The following is a 19,030-nucleotide window of genomic DNA, read 5'->3' on the forward strand; positions in this document are numbered from 1 at the left end:
TCGCCTATCACTGACTCTACCCCCCATTCACTCCCCTCCCACACCCCCATGTACACTCTCCCCTATCACTGACTCTACCCCCCATTCACTCCCCTCCCTCACCCCCATGTACACTCTCCCCTATCACTGACTCTAGACTCTACCCCCCATTCAGTCCCCTCCCACACCCCCATGTACACTCTCCCCCATCACTGACTCTACCCCCCCATTTAATCCCCTCCCACACCCCCATGTACACTCTCCCCTATCATTGACTCTACCCCCCATTCACTCCCCTCCCACACCCCCATGTACACTCTCCCCTATCACTGACTATACCCCCATTCACTCCCCTCCCACACCCCCATGTACACTCTCCCCTATCACTGACTCTATCGCCCATTCACTCCCCCCCACACCCCCATGTACACTCTCCCCTATCATTGACTCTACCCCCCATTCACTCCCCTCCCACATTCCCCATGTACCCTCTCCCCATTCATTGACTCTACCCCCCCATCAATCCCCTCCCACACCCCCATGTACACTCTCCCTATTACTGACTCTACCCGCCATTCACTCCCTCCCACACGCCCATGTACACTCTCCCCTATCACTGATTCTACCCCCCCCCATTCACTCCCCCCCCACACCCCCATGTACACTCTCCCCTATCACTGACTCTACCCCCATTCACTCCCCTCCCACACCCCCATGTACACTCTCCCCTATCATTGACTCTACCCCCCCATTCACTCCCCTCCCACACGCCCATGTACACTCTCCCCTATCATTGATTCTACCCCCCCCATTCACTCCCCCCCCACACCCCCATGTACACTCTCCCCTATCACTGACTCTAACCCCATTCACTCCCCTCCCACACCCCCATGTACACTCTCCCCCTATCACTGACTCTACCCCCCATTCACTCCCCTCCCACACCCCCATGTACACCTCTCCCTATCACTGACTCTACCCCCTATTCACTCCCCTCCCACACCCCCATGTACACTCTCCCCTATCAATGACTCTACCACCCCAACCACCCCATTCACTCCCCTCCGACACCCACAGGTACACTCTCCCCTATCATTGACTCTACCCCCCATTCGCTCCCCCCCCCCCCCACACCCCCATGTACACTCTCCCCTGTCACTGACTCTACCCCCCCATTCACTCCCCCCCACACCCCCATGTACACTCTCGCCTATCACTGACTCTACCCCCCATTCAGTCCCCTCCCACACCCCCATGTACACTCTCCCCCATCACTGACTCTACCCCCCCCATTTAATCCCCTCCCACACCCCCATGTACACTCTCCCCTATCATTGACTCTACCCCCCATTCACTCCCCTCCCACATTCCCCATGTACCCTCTCCCCTATCATTGACTCTACCCCCCCCATTCACTCCCCTCCCACACCCCCATGTACACTCTCCCCTATCACTGACTCTACCCCCCCCATTCACTCCCCCCCCACACCCCCATGTACACTCTCCCCTATCACTGACTATACCCCCCATTCACTCCCCTCCCACACGCCCATGTACACTCTCCCCTATCACTGACTCTACCCCCCCCATTCACTCCCCCCCCACACCCCCATGTACACTCTCCCCTATCAGTGACTATACCCCCCCATTCACTCCGCACCCACACCCCCATGTACCCTCTCCCCTATCATTGACTCTATCGCCCATTCACTCCCCCCCCACACCCCCATGTACACTCTCCCCTATCACTGACTCTACCCCCCATTCACTCCCCTCCCACACCCCCATGTACACTCTCCCCAATCACTGACTCTACCCCCCATTCACTCCCCTCCCACACCCCCATGTACACTCTCCCCTATCACTGACTCTACCCCCCCCATTCACTCCCCTCCCACACCCCCATGTACACTCTCCCCTATCATTGACTCTACCCCCCATTCACTCCCCCCCCCCACACCCCCATGTACACTCTCCCCTATCACTGACTCTACCTCCCCATTCACTCCCCTCCGGCACCCCCATGTGCACACTCCCCTTGTACACTCTCCCCTATCACTGACTCTACCCCCCCATTCACTCCCCCCACACACCCATGTACACTCTCCCCTATCACTGACTCTACCCCCCATTCACTCCCCTCCCACACCCCCATGTACACTCTCCCCTATCACTGACTCTACCCCCCATTCACTCACCTCCCACACCCCCATGTACACTTTCCCCTATCACTGACTCTAGACTCTACCCCCCATTCAGTCCACTCCCACACCCCCATGTACACTCTCCCCCCATCACTGACTCTACCCCCCCGTTTAATCGCCTCCCACACCCCCATGTACACTCTCCCCTATCATTGACTCTACCGCCCATTCACTCCCCCCCCACACCCCCATGTACACTCTCTCCCATCACTGAATCTACCCCCCATTCACTCCCCTCCCACACCCCCATGTACACTCTCCCCTCTCACTGACTCGACCCCCCCATTCACTCCCCTCACACCCCCATGTACACTCTCCCCTGTCACTAACTCTACCCCCCATTCACTCCCTCCCACACCCCCATGTACACTCTCCCCTATCACTGACTCTACCCCCCATTCACTCCCCTCCCACAACCCCATGTACACTCTCCCCTATCACTGACTCTACCCCCCCCATTCACTCCCCTCCCACACCCCCATGTACACTCTCCCCTATCATTGACTCTACCCCCCATTCACCCCCCCCCCCACACCCCCATGTACACTCTCCCCTATCACTGACTCTACCTCCCCATTTACTGCCCTCCGGCACCACCATGTGCACTCTCCCCTTGTACACTCTCCCCTATCACTGACTCTACCCCCCATTCACTCCCCTCCCACACCCCCATGTACACTCTCCCCTATCACTGACTCTACCCCCCATTCACTCCCCTCCCACACCCCCATGTACACTCTCCCCTATCACTGACTCTAGACTCTACCCCCCATTCACTCCCCTCCCACACCCCCATGTACACTCTCCCCTATCATTGACTCTACCGCCCATTCACTCCCCTTCCACACCCCCATGTACACTCTCCCCTATCATTGACTCTACCGCCCATTCACTCCCCTTCCACACCCCCATGTACACTCTCCCCCATCACTGACTCTACCCCCCCATTTAATCCCCTCCCACACCCCCATGTACACTCTCCCCTATCATTGACTCTACCGCCCATTCACTCCCCCCCACACCCCCATCACTCTCCCCCATCACTGACTCTACCCCCATTCATTCCCCTCTCACACCCCCATGTACACTCTCCCCTATCACTGACTCTACCCCCCATTCACTCCCCTCTCACACCCCCATGTACCCTCTCCCCTGTCACTGACTCTACCCCCCCATTCACTCCCCTCCCACACCCCCATGTACACTCTCCCCTATCACTGACTCTACCCCCCCATTCACTCCCCTCCCACACCCCCATGTACACTCTCCCCTATCACTGACTCTGCCCCCCCCCATTCACTCCCCTCCCACACCCCCATGTACCCTCTCCCCTGTCACTGAATCTACCCCCCATTCACTCCCCCTCCCACACCCCCATGTACACTCTCCCCAATCACTGACTCTACCCCCCATTCACTCCCCTCACACCCCCATGTACACTCTCCCCCATCACTGACTCTACCCACCATTCACTCCCCCCCACACCCCCCATGTACACTCTCCCCCTATCACTGACTCTACCCCCCATTCACTCCCCTCCCACGCCCCCATGTACACTCTCCCCTATCACTGACTCTACCCCCCATTCACTCCCCTCCCACACCCCCATGTACTCTCTCCCCTATCACTGACTCTACCCCCCCCATTCACTCCCCTCCCACACCCCCATGTACACTCTCCCCTATCATTGACTCTACCCCCCATTCGCTCCCCCCCCCACACCCCCATGTACACTCTCCCCTATCACTGACTCTACCTCCCCATTCACTCCCCTCCGGCACCCCCATGTTCACTCTCCCCCTATCACTGACTCTACCCCCCATTCACTCCCCTCCCACACCCCCATGTACACTCTCCCCTATCACTGACTCTACCCCCCATTCACTCCCCCTCCACACCCCCATGTACACTCTCCCCCATCACTGACTCTCCCCCCCATTCACTCCCCTCCCACACCCCCATGTACACTCTCCCCTATCACTGACTCTACCCCCCATTCACTCGCCTCCCACATCCCAATGTACACTCTCCCCTATCACTGACTCTACCCCCCCATTCACTCCCCCCCCCACACCCCCATGTACACTCTCCCCCATCACTGACTCTACCCCCCCATTCACTCCCCTCCCACACCCCCATGTACCCTCTCCCCTATCACTGACTCTACCCTCCCATTCACTCCCCCTCCACACCCCCATGTACACTCTCCCCCATCACTGACTCTACCCCCCATTCTCACTCCCCTCCCACACCCCCATGTACACTCTCCCCTATCACTGACTCTACCCCCCATTCACTCCCCCCCACACCGCCATGTACACTCTCCCCCATCACTGACTCTACCCCCCATTCACTCCCCTCCCACACCCCCATGTACACTCTCCCCTATCACTGACTCTACCCCCCATTCACTCCCCCTCCACATCCCCATGTGCACTCTCCACTATCACTGACTCTACCCCCCATTCACTCCCCCCCACACCGCCATGTACACTCTCCCCCGATCACTGACTCTACCCCCCATTCACTCCCCCCCCACACACCCATGTACACTCTCCCCTATCACTGACTCTACCCCCCCCATTCACTCCCCTCCCACACCCCCATGTACACTCTCCCCTATCACTGACTCTACCCCCCCATTCACTCCCCCACCCCCCATGTACACTCTCCCCATGTACACTCTCCCCTATCACTGACTCTACCCCCCCCATTCACTCCCCTCCCACACCCCCATGTACACTCTCCCCTATCACTGACTCTACCCCCCATTCACTCCCCCCCACACCCCCATGTACACTCTCCCCTATCACTGACTCTACCCCCCATTCACTCCCCTCCCACATTCCCCATGTACCCTCTCCCCTATCATTGACTCTACCCCCCCCATTCACTCCCCTCCCACACCCCCATGTACACTCTCCCCTATCACTGACTCTACCCCCCATTCACTCCCCCCCACACCCCCATGTACACTCTCCCCTATCACTGACTCTACCCCCATTCACTCCCCTCCCACACCCCCATGTACACTCTCCCCTATCACTGACTCTACCCCCATTCACTCCCCTCCCACACCCCCATGTACACTCTCCCCTATCACTGACTCTACCCCCCATTCACTCCCCTCCCACACCCCCATGTACTCTCTCCCCTATCACTGACTCTACCCCCCCATTCACTCCCCTCCCACACCCCCATGTACACTCTCCCCTATCATTGACTCTACCCCCCATTCGCTCCCCCCCCCACACCCCCATGTACACTCTCCCCTATCACTGACTCTAGCTCCCCATTCACTCCCCTCCGGCACCCCCATGTACACTCTCCCCTTGTACACTCTCCCCTATCACTGACTCTACCCCCCATTCACTCCCCCCCACACCCCCATGTACACTCTCCCCTATCACTGACTCTACCCCCCATTCACTCCCCTCCCACACCCCCATGTACACTCTCCCCTATCACTGACTCTACCCCCCATTCACTCCCCTCCCACACCCCCATGTACACTCTCCCCTATCACTGACTCTAGACTCTACCCCCCATTCAGTCCCCTCCCACACCCCCATGTACACTCTCCCCCATCACTGACTCTACCCCCCCATTTAATCCCCTCCCACACCCCCATGTACACTCTCCCCTATCATTGAGTCTACCCCCCATTCACTCCCCTCCCACATTCCCCATGTACCCTCTCCCCTATCATTGACTCTACCCCCCCCATTCACTCCCCTCCCACACCCCCATGTACACTCTCCCCTATCACTGACTCTACCCCCCCATTCACTCCCCTCCCACACGCCCATGTACACTCTCCCCTATCACTGACTCTACCCCCCCCATTCACTCCCCCCCACACCCCCATGTACACTCTCCCCTATCACTGACTATACCCCCCATTCACTCCCCTCCCACACCCCCATGTACTCTCTCCCCTATCATTGACTCTATCGCCCATTCGCTCCCCCCCACACCCCCATGTACACTCTCCCCTATCACTGACTCTACCCCCCATTCACTCCTCTCCCACACCCCCATGTTCACTCTCCCCTATCACTGACTCTAGCCCCCATTCACTCCCCTCCCACACCCCCATGAACACTCTCCCCAATCACTGACTCTACCCCCCATTCACTCCCCTCCCACACCCCCATGTACACTCTCCCCTATCACTGACTCTACCCCCCATTCACTCCCCTCCCACACCCCCATGTACACTCTCCCCTATCACTGACTCTAGACTCTACCCCCCATTCAGTCCCCTCCCACACCCCCATGTACACTCTCCCCTATCACTGACTCAACCCCCCCATTCACTCCCCCCCCACACCCCCATGTACACTCTCCCCCATCACTGACTCTACCCCCCCATTCACTCCCCTCCCACACCCCCATGTACCCTCTCCCCTATCACTGACTCTACCCTCCCATTCACTCCCCCTCCACACCCCCATGTACACTCTCCCCAATCACTGACTCTACCCCCCATTCACTCCCCTCACACCCCCATGTACACTCTCCCCCATCACTGACTCTACCCACCATTCACTCCCCCCCACACCCCCATGTACACTCTCCCCTATCACTGACTCTACCCCCCATTCACTCCCCTCCCACACCCCCATGTACACTCTCCCCTATCACTGACTCTACCCCCCATTCACTCCCCTCCCACACCCCCATGTACTCTCTCCCCTATCACTGACTCTACCCCCCCATTCACTCCCCTCCCACACCCCCATGTACACTCTCCCCTATCATTGACTCTACCCCCCATTCGCTCCCCCCCCCACACCCCCATGTACACTCTCCCCTATCACTGACTCTACCTCCCCATTCACTCCCCTCCGGCACCCCCATGTTCACTCTCCCCCTATCACTGACTCTACCCCCCATTCACTCCCCTCCCACACCCCCATGTACACTCTCCCCTATCACTGACCCTACCCCCCATTCACTCCCCCTCCACACCCCCATGTACACTCTCCCCCATCACTGACTCTACCCCCCATTCACTCCCCTCCCACACCCCCATGTACACTCTCCCCTATCACTGACTCTACCCCCCATTCACTCGCCTCCCACATCCCAATGTACACTCTCCCCTATCACTGACTCTACCCCCCCATTCACTCCCCCCCCACACCCCCATGTACACTCTCCCCCATCACTGACTCTACCCCCCCCATTCACTCCCCTCCCACACCCCCATGTACCCTCTCCCCTATCACTGACTCTACCCTCCCATTCACTCCCCCTCCACACCCCCATGTACACTCTCCCCCATCACTGACTCTACCCCCCATTCACTCCCCTCCCACACCCCCATGTACACTCTCCCCTATCACTGACTCTACCCCCCATTCACTCCCCCCCACACCGCCATGTACACTCTCCCCCATCACTGACTCTACCCCCCATTCACTCCCCTCCCACACCCCCATGTACACTCTCCCCTATCACTGACTCTACCCCCCATTCACTCCCCCTCCACATCCCCATGTGCACTCTCCACTATCACTGACTCTACCCCCCATTCACTCCCCCCCACACCGCCATGTACACTCTCCCCGATCACTGACTCTACCCCCCATTCACTCCCCCCCCACACACCCATGTACACTCTCCCCTATCACTGACTCTACCCCCCCATTCACTCCCCTCCCACACCCCCATGTACACTCTCCCCTATCACTGACTCTACCCCCCCATTCACTCCCCCACCCCCCATGTACACTCTCCCCATGTACACTCTCCCCTATCACTGACTCTACCCCCCCCATTCACTCCCCTCCCACACCCCCATGTACACTCTCCCCTATCACTGACTCTACCCCCCATTCACTCCCCCCCACACCCCCATGTACACTCTCCCCTATCACTGACTCTACCCCCCATTCACTCCCCTCCCACATTCCCCATGTACCCTCTCCCCTATCATTGACTCTACCCCCCCCATTCACTCCCCTCCCACACCCCCATGTACACTCTCCCCTATCACTGACTCTACCCCCCATTCACTCCCCCCCACACCCCCATGTACACTCTCCCCTATCACTGACTCTACCCCCATTCACTCCCCTCCCACACCCCCATGTACACTCTCCCCTATCACTGACTCTACCCCCCATTCACTCCCCTCCCACACCCCCATGTACACTCTCCCCTATCACTGACTCTACCCCCCATTCACTCCCCTCCCACACCCCCATGTACTCTCTCCCCTATCACTGACTCTACCCCCCCATTCACTCCCCTCCCACACCCCCATGTACACTCTCCCCTATCATTGACTCTACCCCCCATTCGCTCCCCCCCCCCCACACCCCCATGTACACTCTCCCCTATCACTGACTCTAGCTCCCCATTCACTCCCCTCCGGCACCCCCATGTACACTCTCCCCTTGTACACTCTCCCCTATCACTGACTCTACCCCCCATTCACTCCCCCCCACACCCCCATGTACACTCTCCCCTATCACTGACTCTACCCCCCATTCACTCCCCTCCCACACCCCCATGTACACTCTCCCCTATCACTGACTCTACCCCCCATTCACTCCCCTCCCACACCCCCATGTACACTCTCCCCTATCACTGACTCTAGACTCTACCCCCCATTCAGTCCCCTCCCACACCCCCATGTACACTCTCCCCCATCACTGACTCTACCCCCCCATTTAATCCCCTCCCACACCCCCATGTACACTCTCCCCTATCATTGAGTCTACCCCCCATTCACTCCCCTCCCACATTCCCCATGTACCCTCTCCCTATCATTGACTCTACCCCCCCCCATTCACTCCCCTCCCACACCCCCATGTACACTCTCCCCTATCACTGACTCTACCCCCCCATTCACTCCCCTCCCACACGCCCATGTACACTCTCCCCTATCACTGACTCTACCCCCCCCATTCACTCCCCCCCACACCCCCATGTACACTCTCCCCTATCACTGACTATACCCCCCATTCACTCCCCTCCCACACCCCCATGTACTCTCTCCCCTATCATTGACTCTATCGCCCATTCGCTCCCCCCCACACCCCCATGTACACTCTCCCCTATCACTGACTCTACCCCCCATTCACTCCTCTCCCACACCCCCATGTTCACTCTCCCCTATCACTGACTCTAGCCCCCATTCACTCCCCTCCCACACCCCCATGAACACTCTCCCCAATCACTGACTCTACCCCCCATTCACTCCCCTCCCACACCCCCATGTACACTCTCCCCTATCACTGACTCTACCCCCCATTCACTCCCCTCCCACACCCCCATGTACACTCTCCCCTATCACTGACTCTAGACTCTACCCCCCATTCAGTCCCCTCCCACACCCCCATGTACACTCTCCCCTATCACTGACTCAACCCCCCCATTCACTCCCCCCCCACACCCCCATGTACACTCTCCCCCATCACTGACTCTACCCCCCCATTCACTCCCCTCCCACACCCCCATGTACCCTCTCCCCTATCACTGACTCTACCCTCCCATTCACTCCCCCTCCACACCCCCATGTACACTCTCCCCCATCACTGACTCTACCCCCCATTCACTCCCCTCCCACACCCCCATGTACACTCTCCCCTATCACTGACTCTACCCCCCATTCACTCCCCTCCCACACCCCCATGTACACTCTCCCCTATCATTGACTCTACCCCCCCATTCACTCCCCTCCCACACCCCCATGTACACTCTCCCCTATCACTGACTCTACCCCGCATTCACTCCCCTCCCACACCCCCATGTACACTCTCCCCTATCACTGACTATACTCCCCATTCACTCCCCCCCACACACCCATGTACACTCTCCCCTATCACTGACTCTACCCCCCCATTCACTCCCCTCCCACACCCCCATGTACACTCTCCCCTATCACTGACTCTACCCCCCCATTCACTCCCCCACCCCCCCATGTACACTCTCCCCATGTACACTCTCCCCTATCACTGACTCTACCCACCCATTCACTCCCCTCCCACATTCCCCATGTACACTCTCCCCTATCATTGACTCTACCCCCCATTCACTCCCCTCCCACATTCCCCATGTACCCTCTCCCCTATCATTGACTCTACCCCCCCCATTCACTCCCCTCCCACACCCCCATGTACACTCTCCCCTATCACTGACTGTACCCCCCCATTCACTCCCCTCCCACACGCCCATGTACACTCTCCCCTATCACTGATTCTACCCCCCCCATTCACTCCCCCCCCACACCCCCCATGTACACTCTCCCCTATCACTGACTCTACCCCCATTTACTCCCTTCCCACACCCCCATGTACACTCTCCCCTATCACTGACTCTACCCCCCCATTCACTCCCCTCCCACACGCCCATGTACACTCTCCCCTATCACTGATTCTACCCCCCCCATTCACTCCCCCCCACACCCCCATGTACACTCTCCCCTATCACTGACTCTACCCCCATTCACTCCCCTCCCACACCCCTATGTACACTCTCCCCTATCACTGACTCTACCCCCCATTCACTCCCCTCCCACACCCCCATGTACACTCTCCCCTATCACTGACTCTACCCCCCATTCACTCCCCTCCCACACCCCCATGTACACTCTCCCCTATCACTGACTCTACCCCCCCATTCACTCCCCTCCGACACCCACAGGTACACTCTCCCCTATCATTGACTCTACCCCCCATTCACTCCCCCCCACACCCCCATGTACACTCTCCCCTATCACTGACTCTACCCCCCATTCACTCCCCTCCCACACCCCCATGTACACTCTCCCCTATCACTGACTCGACCCCCCATTCACTCCCCTCCCACACCCCCATGTACACTCTCCCCTATCACTGACTCTAGACTCTACCCCCCATTCAGTCCCCTCCCACACCCCCATGTACACTCTCCCCCATCACTGACTCTACCCCCCATTTAATCCCCTCCCACACCCCCATGTACACTCTCCCCTATCATTGACTCTACCGCCCATTCACTCCCCCCCACACCCCCATGTACACTCTCCCCCATCACTGACTCTACCCCCCATTCACTCCCCTCCCACACCCCCATGTACACTCTCCCCTCTCACTGACTCTACCCCCCCATTCACTCCCCCCCACACCCCCATGTACACTCTCCCCTATCACTGACTCTACCCCCCCATTCACTCCCCTCCCACACCCCCATGTACACTCTCCCCTATCACTGACTCTACCCCACACCCACTCCCCTCCCACACCCCCATGTACACTCTCCCCTATCACTGACTCTACCCCCCATTCACTCCCCCCCCCACACCCCCATGTACACTCTCCCCTATCACTGACTCTCCCCCCCCATTCACTCCCCCCCCCCACACCCCCATGTACACTCTCCCCTATCACTGACTCTCCCCCCCAATCACTCCCCTCCCACACCCCCATGTATACTCTCCCCAATCACTGACTCTACCCCCCATTCACTCCCCTCCCACACCCCCATGTACACTCTCCCCTATCACTGACTCTACCCCCCATTCACTCCCCTCCCACACCCCCATGTATACTCTCCCCTATCACTGACTCTACCCCCCATTCACTCCCCCCCCACACCCCCATGTACACTCTCCCCTATCACTGACTCTACCCCCCCATTCACTCCCCCCCACACCCCCATGTACACTCTCCCCTATCACTGACTCTACCCCCCATTCACTCCCCTCCCACACCCCCATGTACACTCTCCCCTATCACTGACTCTACCCCCCCATTTAATCCCCTCCCATGTCCGATCTTACCTTTGGAAGCCATCGGTCCTACTGCTCTGCCTGGTTGAGGCCCAGCTCCTACGGAAAGGGAGAGGAATCTGTTTATATTTTTGCCATTACTTCCTGGCAATTGTGCATCACTGTCCAGGACCAGTTGTTCCCCCTCCCTAATTGCCCCTCGAGAAGACGACTGTGGACTTCCGGGTCGCGGCGATGCGGAGCTAAGCCGCGCGATTCGGCAGCTCCCGCTAAAGCGGGCTTTCGGGCCCGCTCACGGAGCCCCAACGGCACTTTTTAAATAACCAACCCGCGGGGAAGGAAGGAGAAAGGTCCCCGACAGACCTGCCTGGACCGGACCCGCTGCGAAACGACGAGGACAGCGGCCCTGGAGCAGCGGGAGGAGAAAGGGAAAAAAAACAAAATGGCGGCGCCCACGGACAGAGAGGAGGTGAAAGAGTTCATCAAGGGCTGCTTCGAGGAGCTGCGTAAGGAGATGGTGGCGCCTATACTGGCAATGGTGGAAAGACTTGGAGCGACCCAGAAAGCCCAAGAGGTGAAGATCCAGGAGATCCAGGAAAAAGTGAGTGAGAACGGCGACGGGCTCGTGGGCCTGGCGGAGAGAGTGGAGCGGCACGAGGCGCTGCACAGGACGTGGGCGGGAAGACTCGAGGACCTGGAGAACAGGTCGAGGAGAAACAATTTGAGGATCCTGGGTCTCCCAGAAGGAGTGGAGGGGGCCGATGCTGCGGCATATGCGGGCACGATGATCGGGACGCTGATGGGCGCAGGGGCCCGCCCGGGATGGCTGGAGCTGGATGGGGCGCACCGAGTGCTAGCGAGGAAGCCCAAGGCAAATGAGCCGCCAAGGGCGATGGTGGCGAGATTTCACCGGTTTGCGGACAGAGAGAGGGTCCTGAAATGGGCCAAGAAGGAGCGGAGCAGCAAGCGGGACAATGCGGAGATCAGAATATACCCGGGCTGGAGCGCGGAGGTCGCTAAGCGGAGAGCGGGTTTCAACCGGGCCAAAGCGGTGCTGCATCGGAAAGGGGTGACATTTGGAATGTTGCAGCCAGCGCGACTGTGGGTTACACATAATGGCCAACACCACTACTTCGAAACGCCCAAAGAGGCGTGGACCTTTATACTAACTGAAAAATTGGACTCTAATTGAGGGTTTGTGTGGGAGGGGGGTGTTTGAGGGGTGAAGTATGATGATTGTTGTACATAGGGGGTCAACCACGCGCAGGAAATGCTATATGGGCTGGGGGAGAGGGACAAGGCCACGACAGGAGCAGCGCCATGGGGGGGGCGGGGCAGGCTTTGGAAAGCGCGGGGTTTTCTTTCCCCCGCGCGCGGCAAGAAAGGCAGGAAGGGGAATGAAGGAATGTACATTGATTGGGAGATTCCCACACGGGGGGGGGGGGTGGGGTGTGAGAGTCCCCCCAATCCGGCTGATAACGTGGAACGTGAGGGGCCTGAATGGGCCGGTGAAGAGGGCTCGAGTGTTCGCGCACTTGAAGGGACTGAAGGCAGACGTGGCCATGCTCCAAGAGACACACCTGAAGGTGGCGGACCAGGTCAGGTTAAGAAAGGGATGGGTAGGACAGGTATTTCACTCGGGACTGGATGCGAAAAATAGAGGGGTGGCAATTCTGGTGGGAAAGCGTGTGTCATTTGAGGCCAAGACTATCGTAGCGGATAATGGAGGGAGATATGTGATGGTGAGTGGTAGGCTGCAAGGGACGTGGGTGGTGTTGGTAAACGTATACGCCCCGAACTGGGATGATGCTGGATTCATGAAGCGCATGTTGGGGCGCATTCCGGACCTGGAGGTAGGAGGACTGATAATGGGAGGGACTTCAATACAGTGTTGGATCCAGCACTGGACCGCTCCAAATCAAGGACTGGAAAGAGGCCGGCGGTGGCCAAGGTGCTCAGGGGGTTTATGGATCAGATGGGGGGAGTGGACCCATGGCGGTTTGCAAGGCCGCAGGCCAGGGAATTTTCTTTTTTCTCCCACGTACATAAGGTTTACTCCCGGATAGATTTCTTTGTTCTGGGTAGGGCGCTCATCCCTAGGGTGGAGGGGACAGAGTATTCGGCCATAGCCGTTTCGGACGATGCCCCGCACCAGGTGGAACTGGAGCTGGGAGAGGAGAGGGACCAACGCCCGCTGTGGCGGCTGGATGTGTGACTGCTGGCGGATGAGGTGGTGTGTGGGAAGGTGAGGGGGTGTATCGAAAGGTACTTGGAGGCCAACGACAACGGGGAGGTGCGGGTGGGGGTGGTATGGGAGGGGTTGAAGGCGGTGGTCAGGGGAGAACTGATCTCCATTAGGGCTCATAGGGAGAAGATAGAGGGAATGGAAAGGGAGAGGCTAGTGGGGGAGATTTTGAGAGTGGACAGGAGATACGCAGAGGCCCCGGAGGAAAGATTACTTGGGGAAAGGCGACGGCTCCAGACGGAGTTTGACCTACTGACCACGGGCAAGGCGGAGGCACAATGGAGGAAGGCGCAAGGGGCGACCTACGAGTACGGGGAAAAGGCTAGTCGGATGCTGGCACACCAGCTCCGTAAGAGGGCGGCAGCGAGGGAGATGGGGGAATCAAAGATGGAAGGGGAGCCACGGTTCGAAGTGCCACGAAAATAAATAAGGTATTCAAGGCCTTCTATGAAGAGCTGTACAGGTCCCAGCCCCCCCCCGGGGGGGGGGGGGGGTGAAGAGATGAGGCGATTCCTGGACCAGCTGGGGTTCCCGAGGGTGGAGGAGCAGGAGGCAGTTGGTTTGGGGGCACCAATTGGGTTGGAGGAGTTGAGTAAGGGTTTGGGGAGCATGCAGGCGGGGAAGGCCCCGGGGCCGGACGGGTTCCCGGTGGAGTTCTATAGAAAATCTGTGGACCCGCTGGCCCCGCTACTAGTGAGGACCTTTAACGAGGCAAGAGAGGAGGAGACCCTGCCCCAGACAATGTCGGAAGCGACAATTTCTTTGATCCTAAAGCGGGACAAGGACCCACTGCAACGTGGACCGTACAGGCCGATCTCGCTCCTTAATGTGGACGCTAAGTTATTGGCAAAAGTGCTGGCCACGAGGATTGAGGACTGTGTCCCGGGGGTGATTCATGAGGACCAGACGGGATTGGTAAAGGGCAGGCAGTTAAATACCAATGTGCGGCGGCTCTTGAACGTGATAATGATGCCATCGGAGGAGGGAGAGGCGGAGATAGTGGCAGCTATGGACGCGGAGAAGGCCTTTGACCGAGTAGGGTGGGAGTACCTCTGGGAGGTATTGCGCAGGTTTGGGTTCGGGGGAGGGTTTATTAGATGGGTTAAGCTCCTTTACAGCGCCCCGGTGGCGAGTGTAGTGACGAACCGGCGGAGGTCGGAGTACTTTCGACTGTACCGAGGGACGAGGCAGGGGTGCCCCCTGTCCCCCTGTTGTTTGCATTGGCGATCGAACCCATGGCCATATCACTGAGGGAGTCCAATAAATGGAGGGGGATAGTCCGTGGGGGAGAGGAGCATAGAGTATCGCTATACGCGGATGACCTGCTGCTATACGGGGCGGACCCAATGGAGGGGATGGTGAAGGTCATGCAGACTCTGAAGGAGTTTGGAGAGTTCTCGGGCTACAAGCTTAATGTAGAGAAGAGTGAGCTCTTTGTATTACAGGCAGGGGACCAAGAAAGAGGGATAGGGGACCTGCCGCTGAGGAGGACGGAGAGGAGTTTTCGGTATCTGGGGATCCAGCTAGCCAGGAGTTGGTGGGCCCTACGTAAACTGAATTTGACTAGGTTGGTGGAACAAATGGAGGAGGATTTTAAAAGATGGGACATGTTACCGCTCTCGTTGGCGGGTAGGGTGCAGTCGGTCAAAATGGTGGTCCTTCCGAGGTTTTTGTTCGTGTTTCAGTGCCTTCCCATCGTGATCACCAAGGGCTTTTTCAAGAAAGTAGGTAGGAGTATTATGGGGTATATGTGGGCAAATAAGACCCCAAGGGTTAGGAGAGGGTTCTTGGAACGCAATAGGGACCGAGGAGGGTTGGCTTTGTCAAACCTAGAGAGTTACTACTGGGCAGCAAACGTGGCGATGATCTGCAAGTGGGTCATGGAGGGAGAGGGGGTGGCATGGAAGAGGATGGAGATGGCGTCCTGTAAAGGAACGAGCTTGGGGGCGTTGGTGACGGCACCGCTGCCGCTCTCGCCGACAAAACACACCACAAGCCCGGTGGTGGCGGCAACGCTAAGGATCTGGGGCCAGTGGAGACGGCACCGGGGTGCAATGGGAGCATCGGTGTGGTCCCCAATCAGAGGTAACCACCGGTTTGTCCCGGGGAAGATGGACGGGGGGTTCCAAGGCTGGCATCGGGCGGGGATTGGAAGAATGGGGGACCTGTTCATTGACGGGACGTTTGCGAGCCTAGGGGCACTGGAGGAGAAATTTGAGTTACCCCCGGGAAACGCATTTAGATATATGCAGGTGAGGGCTTTTGTGAGGCGACAGGTGGGGGAATTCCCGTTGCTCCCGGCACAAGAAGTTCAAGATAGGGTGATCTCGGGGGCATGGGTCGGGGAGGGCAAGGTGTCGGAAATATACCAGGAGTTGAAAGAAGAGGGGGAAACGCTGGTAGAAGAGTTGAAGGGTAAATGGGAGGAGGAGCTGGGGGAGGAGATTGAGGAGGGGCTATGGGCTGATGCCCTAGGTAGGGTTAATTCCTCCTCCTCGTGTGCCAGGCTCAGCCTGATACAATTTAAGGTGGTTCACAGAGCGCATTTGACGAGGGCGAGGCTGAGTAGGTTCTTTGGAGTAGAGGACAGATGTGGAAGGTGCTCAGGGAGCCCGGCGAACCATGTCCATATGTTTTGGTCATGCCCGGCACTGAAGGGGTTCTGGAGAGGAGTGGCGGGAGCAATATCTCAGGTGGTGAAAGTCCGGGTCAAGCCAAGCTGGGGGGCTAGCAATATTTGGAGTAGTGGACGAACCGGGAGTGCAGGAGGGGAAAGAGGCCGGAATTCTGGCCTTTGCGTCCCTAGTAGCCCGGCGAAGGATCTTGCTAATGTGGAAGGAGGCGAAGCCCCCCAGCCTGGAGGCCTGGATAAATGATATGGCTGGGTTCATAAAGTTGGAGAGGATTACGTTTGCCTTGAGAGGGTCTGTGCAGGGGTTCTACAGGCGGTGGCAACCGTTCCTAGACTATCTCGCGGAGCGTTAGAGGAAGTTCAGTCAGCAGCAGCAGCAGCAACCCGGGGGGGGGGGGGGGGCGGGGGGGAAGGAGGGGGGGGGAACGAGAGATTGTTTGAGGGGATGGACGAGCGGGAGATAGCATGGAGGGTGGGGGGGAACGGTACGCGCGGCCAAGAGCCAGTGTATAAAGCTATGTAAATATACCATCTTGCCATGTATATGTCTTGCTCAGGGAGAATTTGCGTTATTTTGTTACGGGGGCGGGGGGGGGGGGGGGGTGGGGGGGGTGATTGTTTGCAAGGGGAAAAAATTGTGTTGTTAAAAAACCTTAATAAAAATATATTTTTTTTAAAAAAGAGAAGGTGGTGGGTGAGCCGCCATCTTGAGCCGCTGCAGTCCCGCGGGGTGTAGGTACACCCACCGTGCTGTTAGGGAGGGAGTTCCGGGATTCTGACCCGGCGACAGTGAAGGAGCGGCCGATATATTTCCCAGTCAGGATGGGGTGTGTGTGAGTGTGTGTGTGTGTGTGTGGGGGGGGGGGGGGGTGTGGGGGTGTGGGTGGGGGGGGGGGGCGGCTCGGAGGGGGAGCTTGCAGGCGGTGGGTGTTCCCCGTGCCTCTGCTGCCCCTTGTCCCTCTGGGTGGGAGAGGTGGCGGGTTTGGAAGGTGCTGTCGAAGGAGCCTCGGCGAGCGTCTGCCGTGCATCTTGTAGGCGGTACACACGGCTGCCGCGGTGCGTCGGTGGGGCGGGTGGGGAGCGGGTGTGGAAGGCGGGGGTCAGCGTGTCGATCGAGCGGGAGCTGCTTTGTCCCGGATGGTGTCAAGCTTCTCGAGTGTTGTTGGGAGCCGCACCCATCCAGGCAACTGGAGAGGGTCCCATCACACTCCTGACTTGTGTCCTTGTAGATGGTGGACAGGCTTTGGGGGGGTCAGGAGGTGAGTTACTCTCCGCAGGATTCCCAGCCTCTGACCTGCTCTGGGAGCCGCAGTGTTTGTGTGGCTGGGTCCAGTTTCTGATCAATGGGAACCCCCAGGATGTTGATTGTGGGAGATTCAGCGATGGGAATGCCATTGAATAAGGGGCAGTGGTTAGATCCTCTCTTGGAGGAGATGGTCATTGCCGGGCACTTGTCCGCCCCGAGCCTGGATATTGAGCAGACTGGGACATCGTTACTCAAGCTCCTAATGACCGTGACAACAGCTGCTCTCACCCAATCATGGCCATACCAGATATAAATTTAACGTCACGGTAAATCTTAACGTCACTGCCCAAATCTAACGGCAGCATGGTAGCACGGTGGTTAGCACAATTGCTTCACAGCTCCAGGGTCCCAGGTTCGATTCCCGGCTTGGGTCACTGTCTGTGCGGAGTCTGCACATCCTCCCCGTGTGTGCGTGGGTTTCCTCCGGGTGCTCCGGTTTCCTCCCACAGTCCAAAGATGTGCGGGTTAGGTGGATTGGCCATGATAAATTGCCATTAGTGTCCAAAATTGCCCTTAGTGTTGGGTGGGGTTGCTGGGTGGTGGGGGTGTGGGCTTGGATCGGGTGCTCTTTCCAAGAGCCGGTGCAGACTCGATGGGCCGAATGGCCTCCTTCTGCACTGTCAATTCGATGATAAACACTTACCGCGCATCAGAGCCGGCAGCACCGCCTGACCCAGTCGTCCGTTGGCGCGGGGCGGCACTCCTGCGGGGTGGAAAGAGGACAGGAGTCAGTAGATTCAACTGTACATTCAAAGCAAAACAGAAATCCGATCCTCCCTGCCCAGTGACCCCTGTGACTGCCCAGTGACCCCTGCCCTCTGCCCAGTTACCCCTGCCCTCTGCCCAGTGACCCCTGCCCACTGTCCAGTGACCCCTGCCCACTGCCCAGTGACCCCTGTGACTGCCCAGTGACCCCTGTGACTGCCCAGTGACCCCTGCC

General features: G+C 58.4%; 1 protein-coding gene across 1 annotated transcript in view; it reads right to left on the minus strand.

The window, feature by feature from the left end:
• The window catches only part of LOC140396627 (uncharacterized), a 368,154-nt gene that overhangs the window by 306,161 nt on the left and 42,963 nt on the right, over positions 1–19,030 (minus strand). The window contains exons 2-3 of the mRNA XM_072485421.1: positions 18,734–18,793; positions 11,959–12,006 (exon numbers count right to left, since the gene is read on the minus strand). Of these exons, the coding sequence (XP_072341522.1) occupies positions 11,959–12,006; positions 18,734–18,793 (108 nt within the window). The remainder of the gene's footprint in view (positions 1–11,958; positions 12,007–18,733; positions 18,794–19,030) is intronic.

The sequence above is a fragment of the Scyliorhinus torazame genome, chromosome 19 (genome assembly GCF_047496885.1).
Source record: "Scyliorhinus torazame isolate Kashiwa2021f chromosome 19, sScyTor2.1, whole genome shotgun sequence".
In the NCBI taxonomy this organism is placed as follows: domain Eukaryota; kingdom Metazoa; phylum Chordata; class Chondrichthyes; order Carcharhiniformes; family Scyliorhinidae; genus Scyliorhinus; species Scyliorhinus torazame.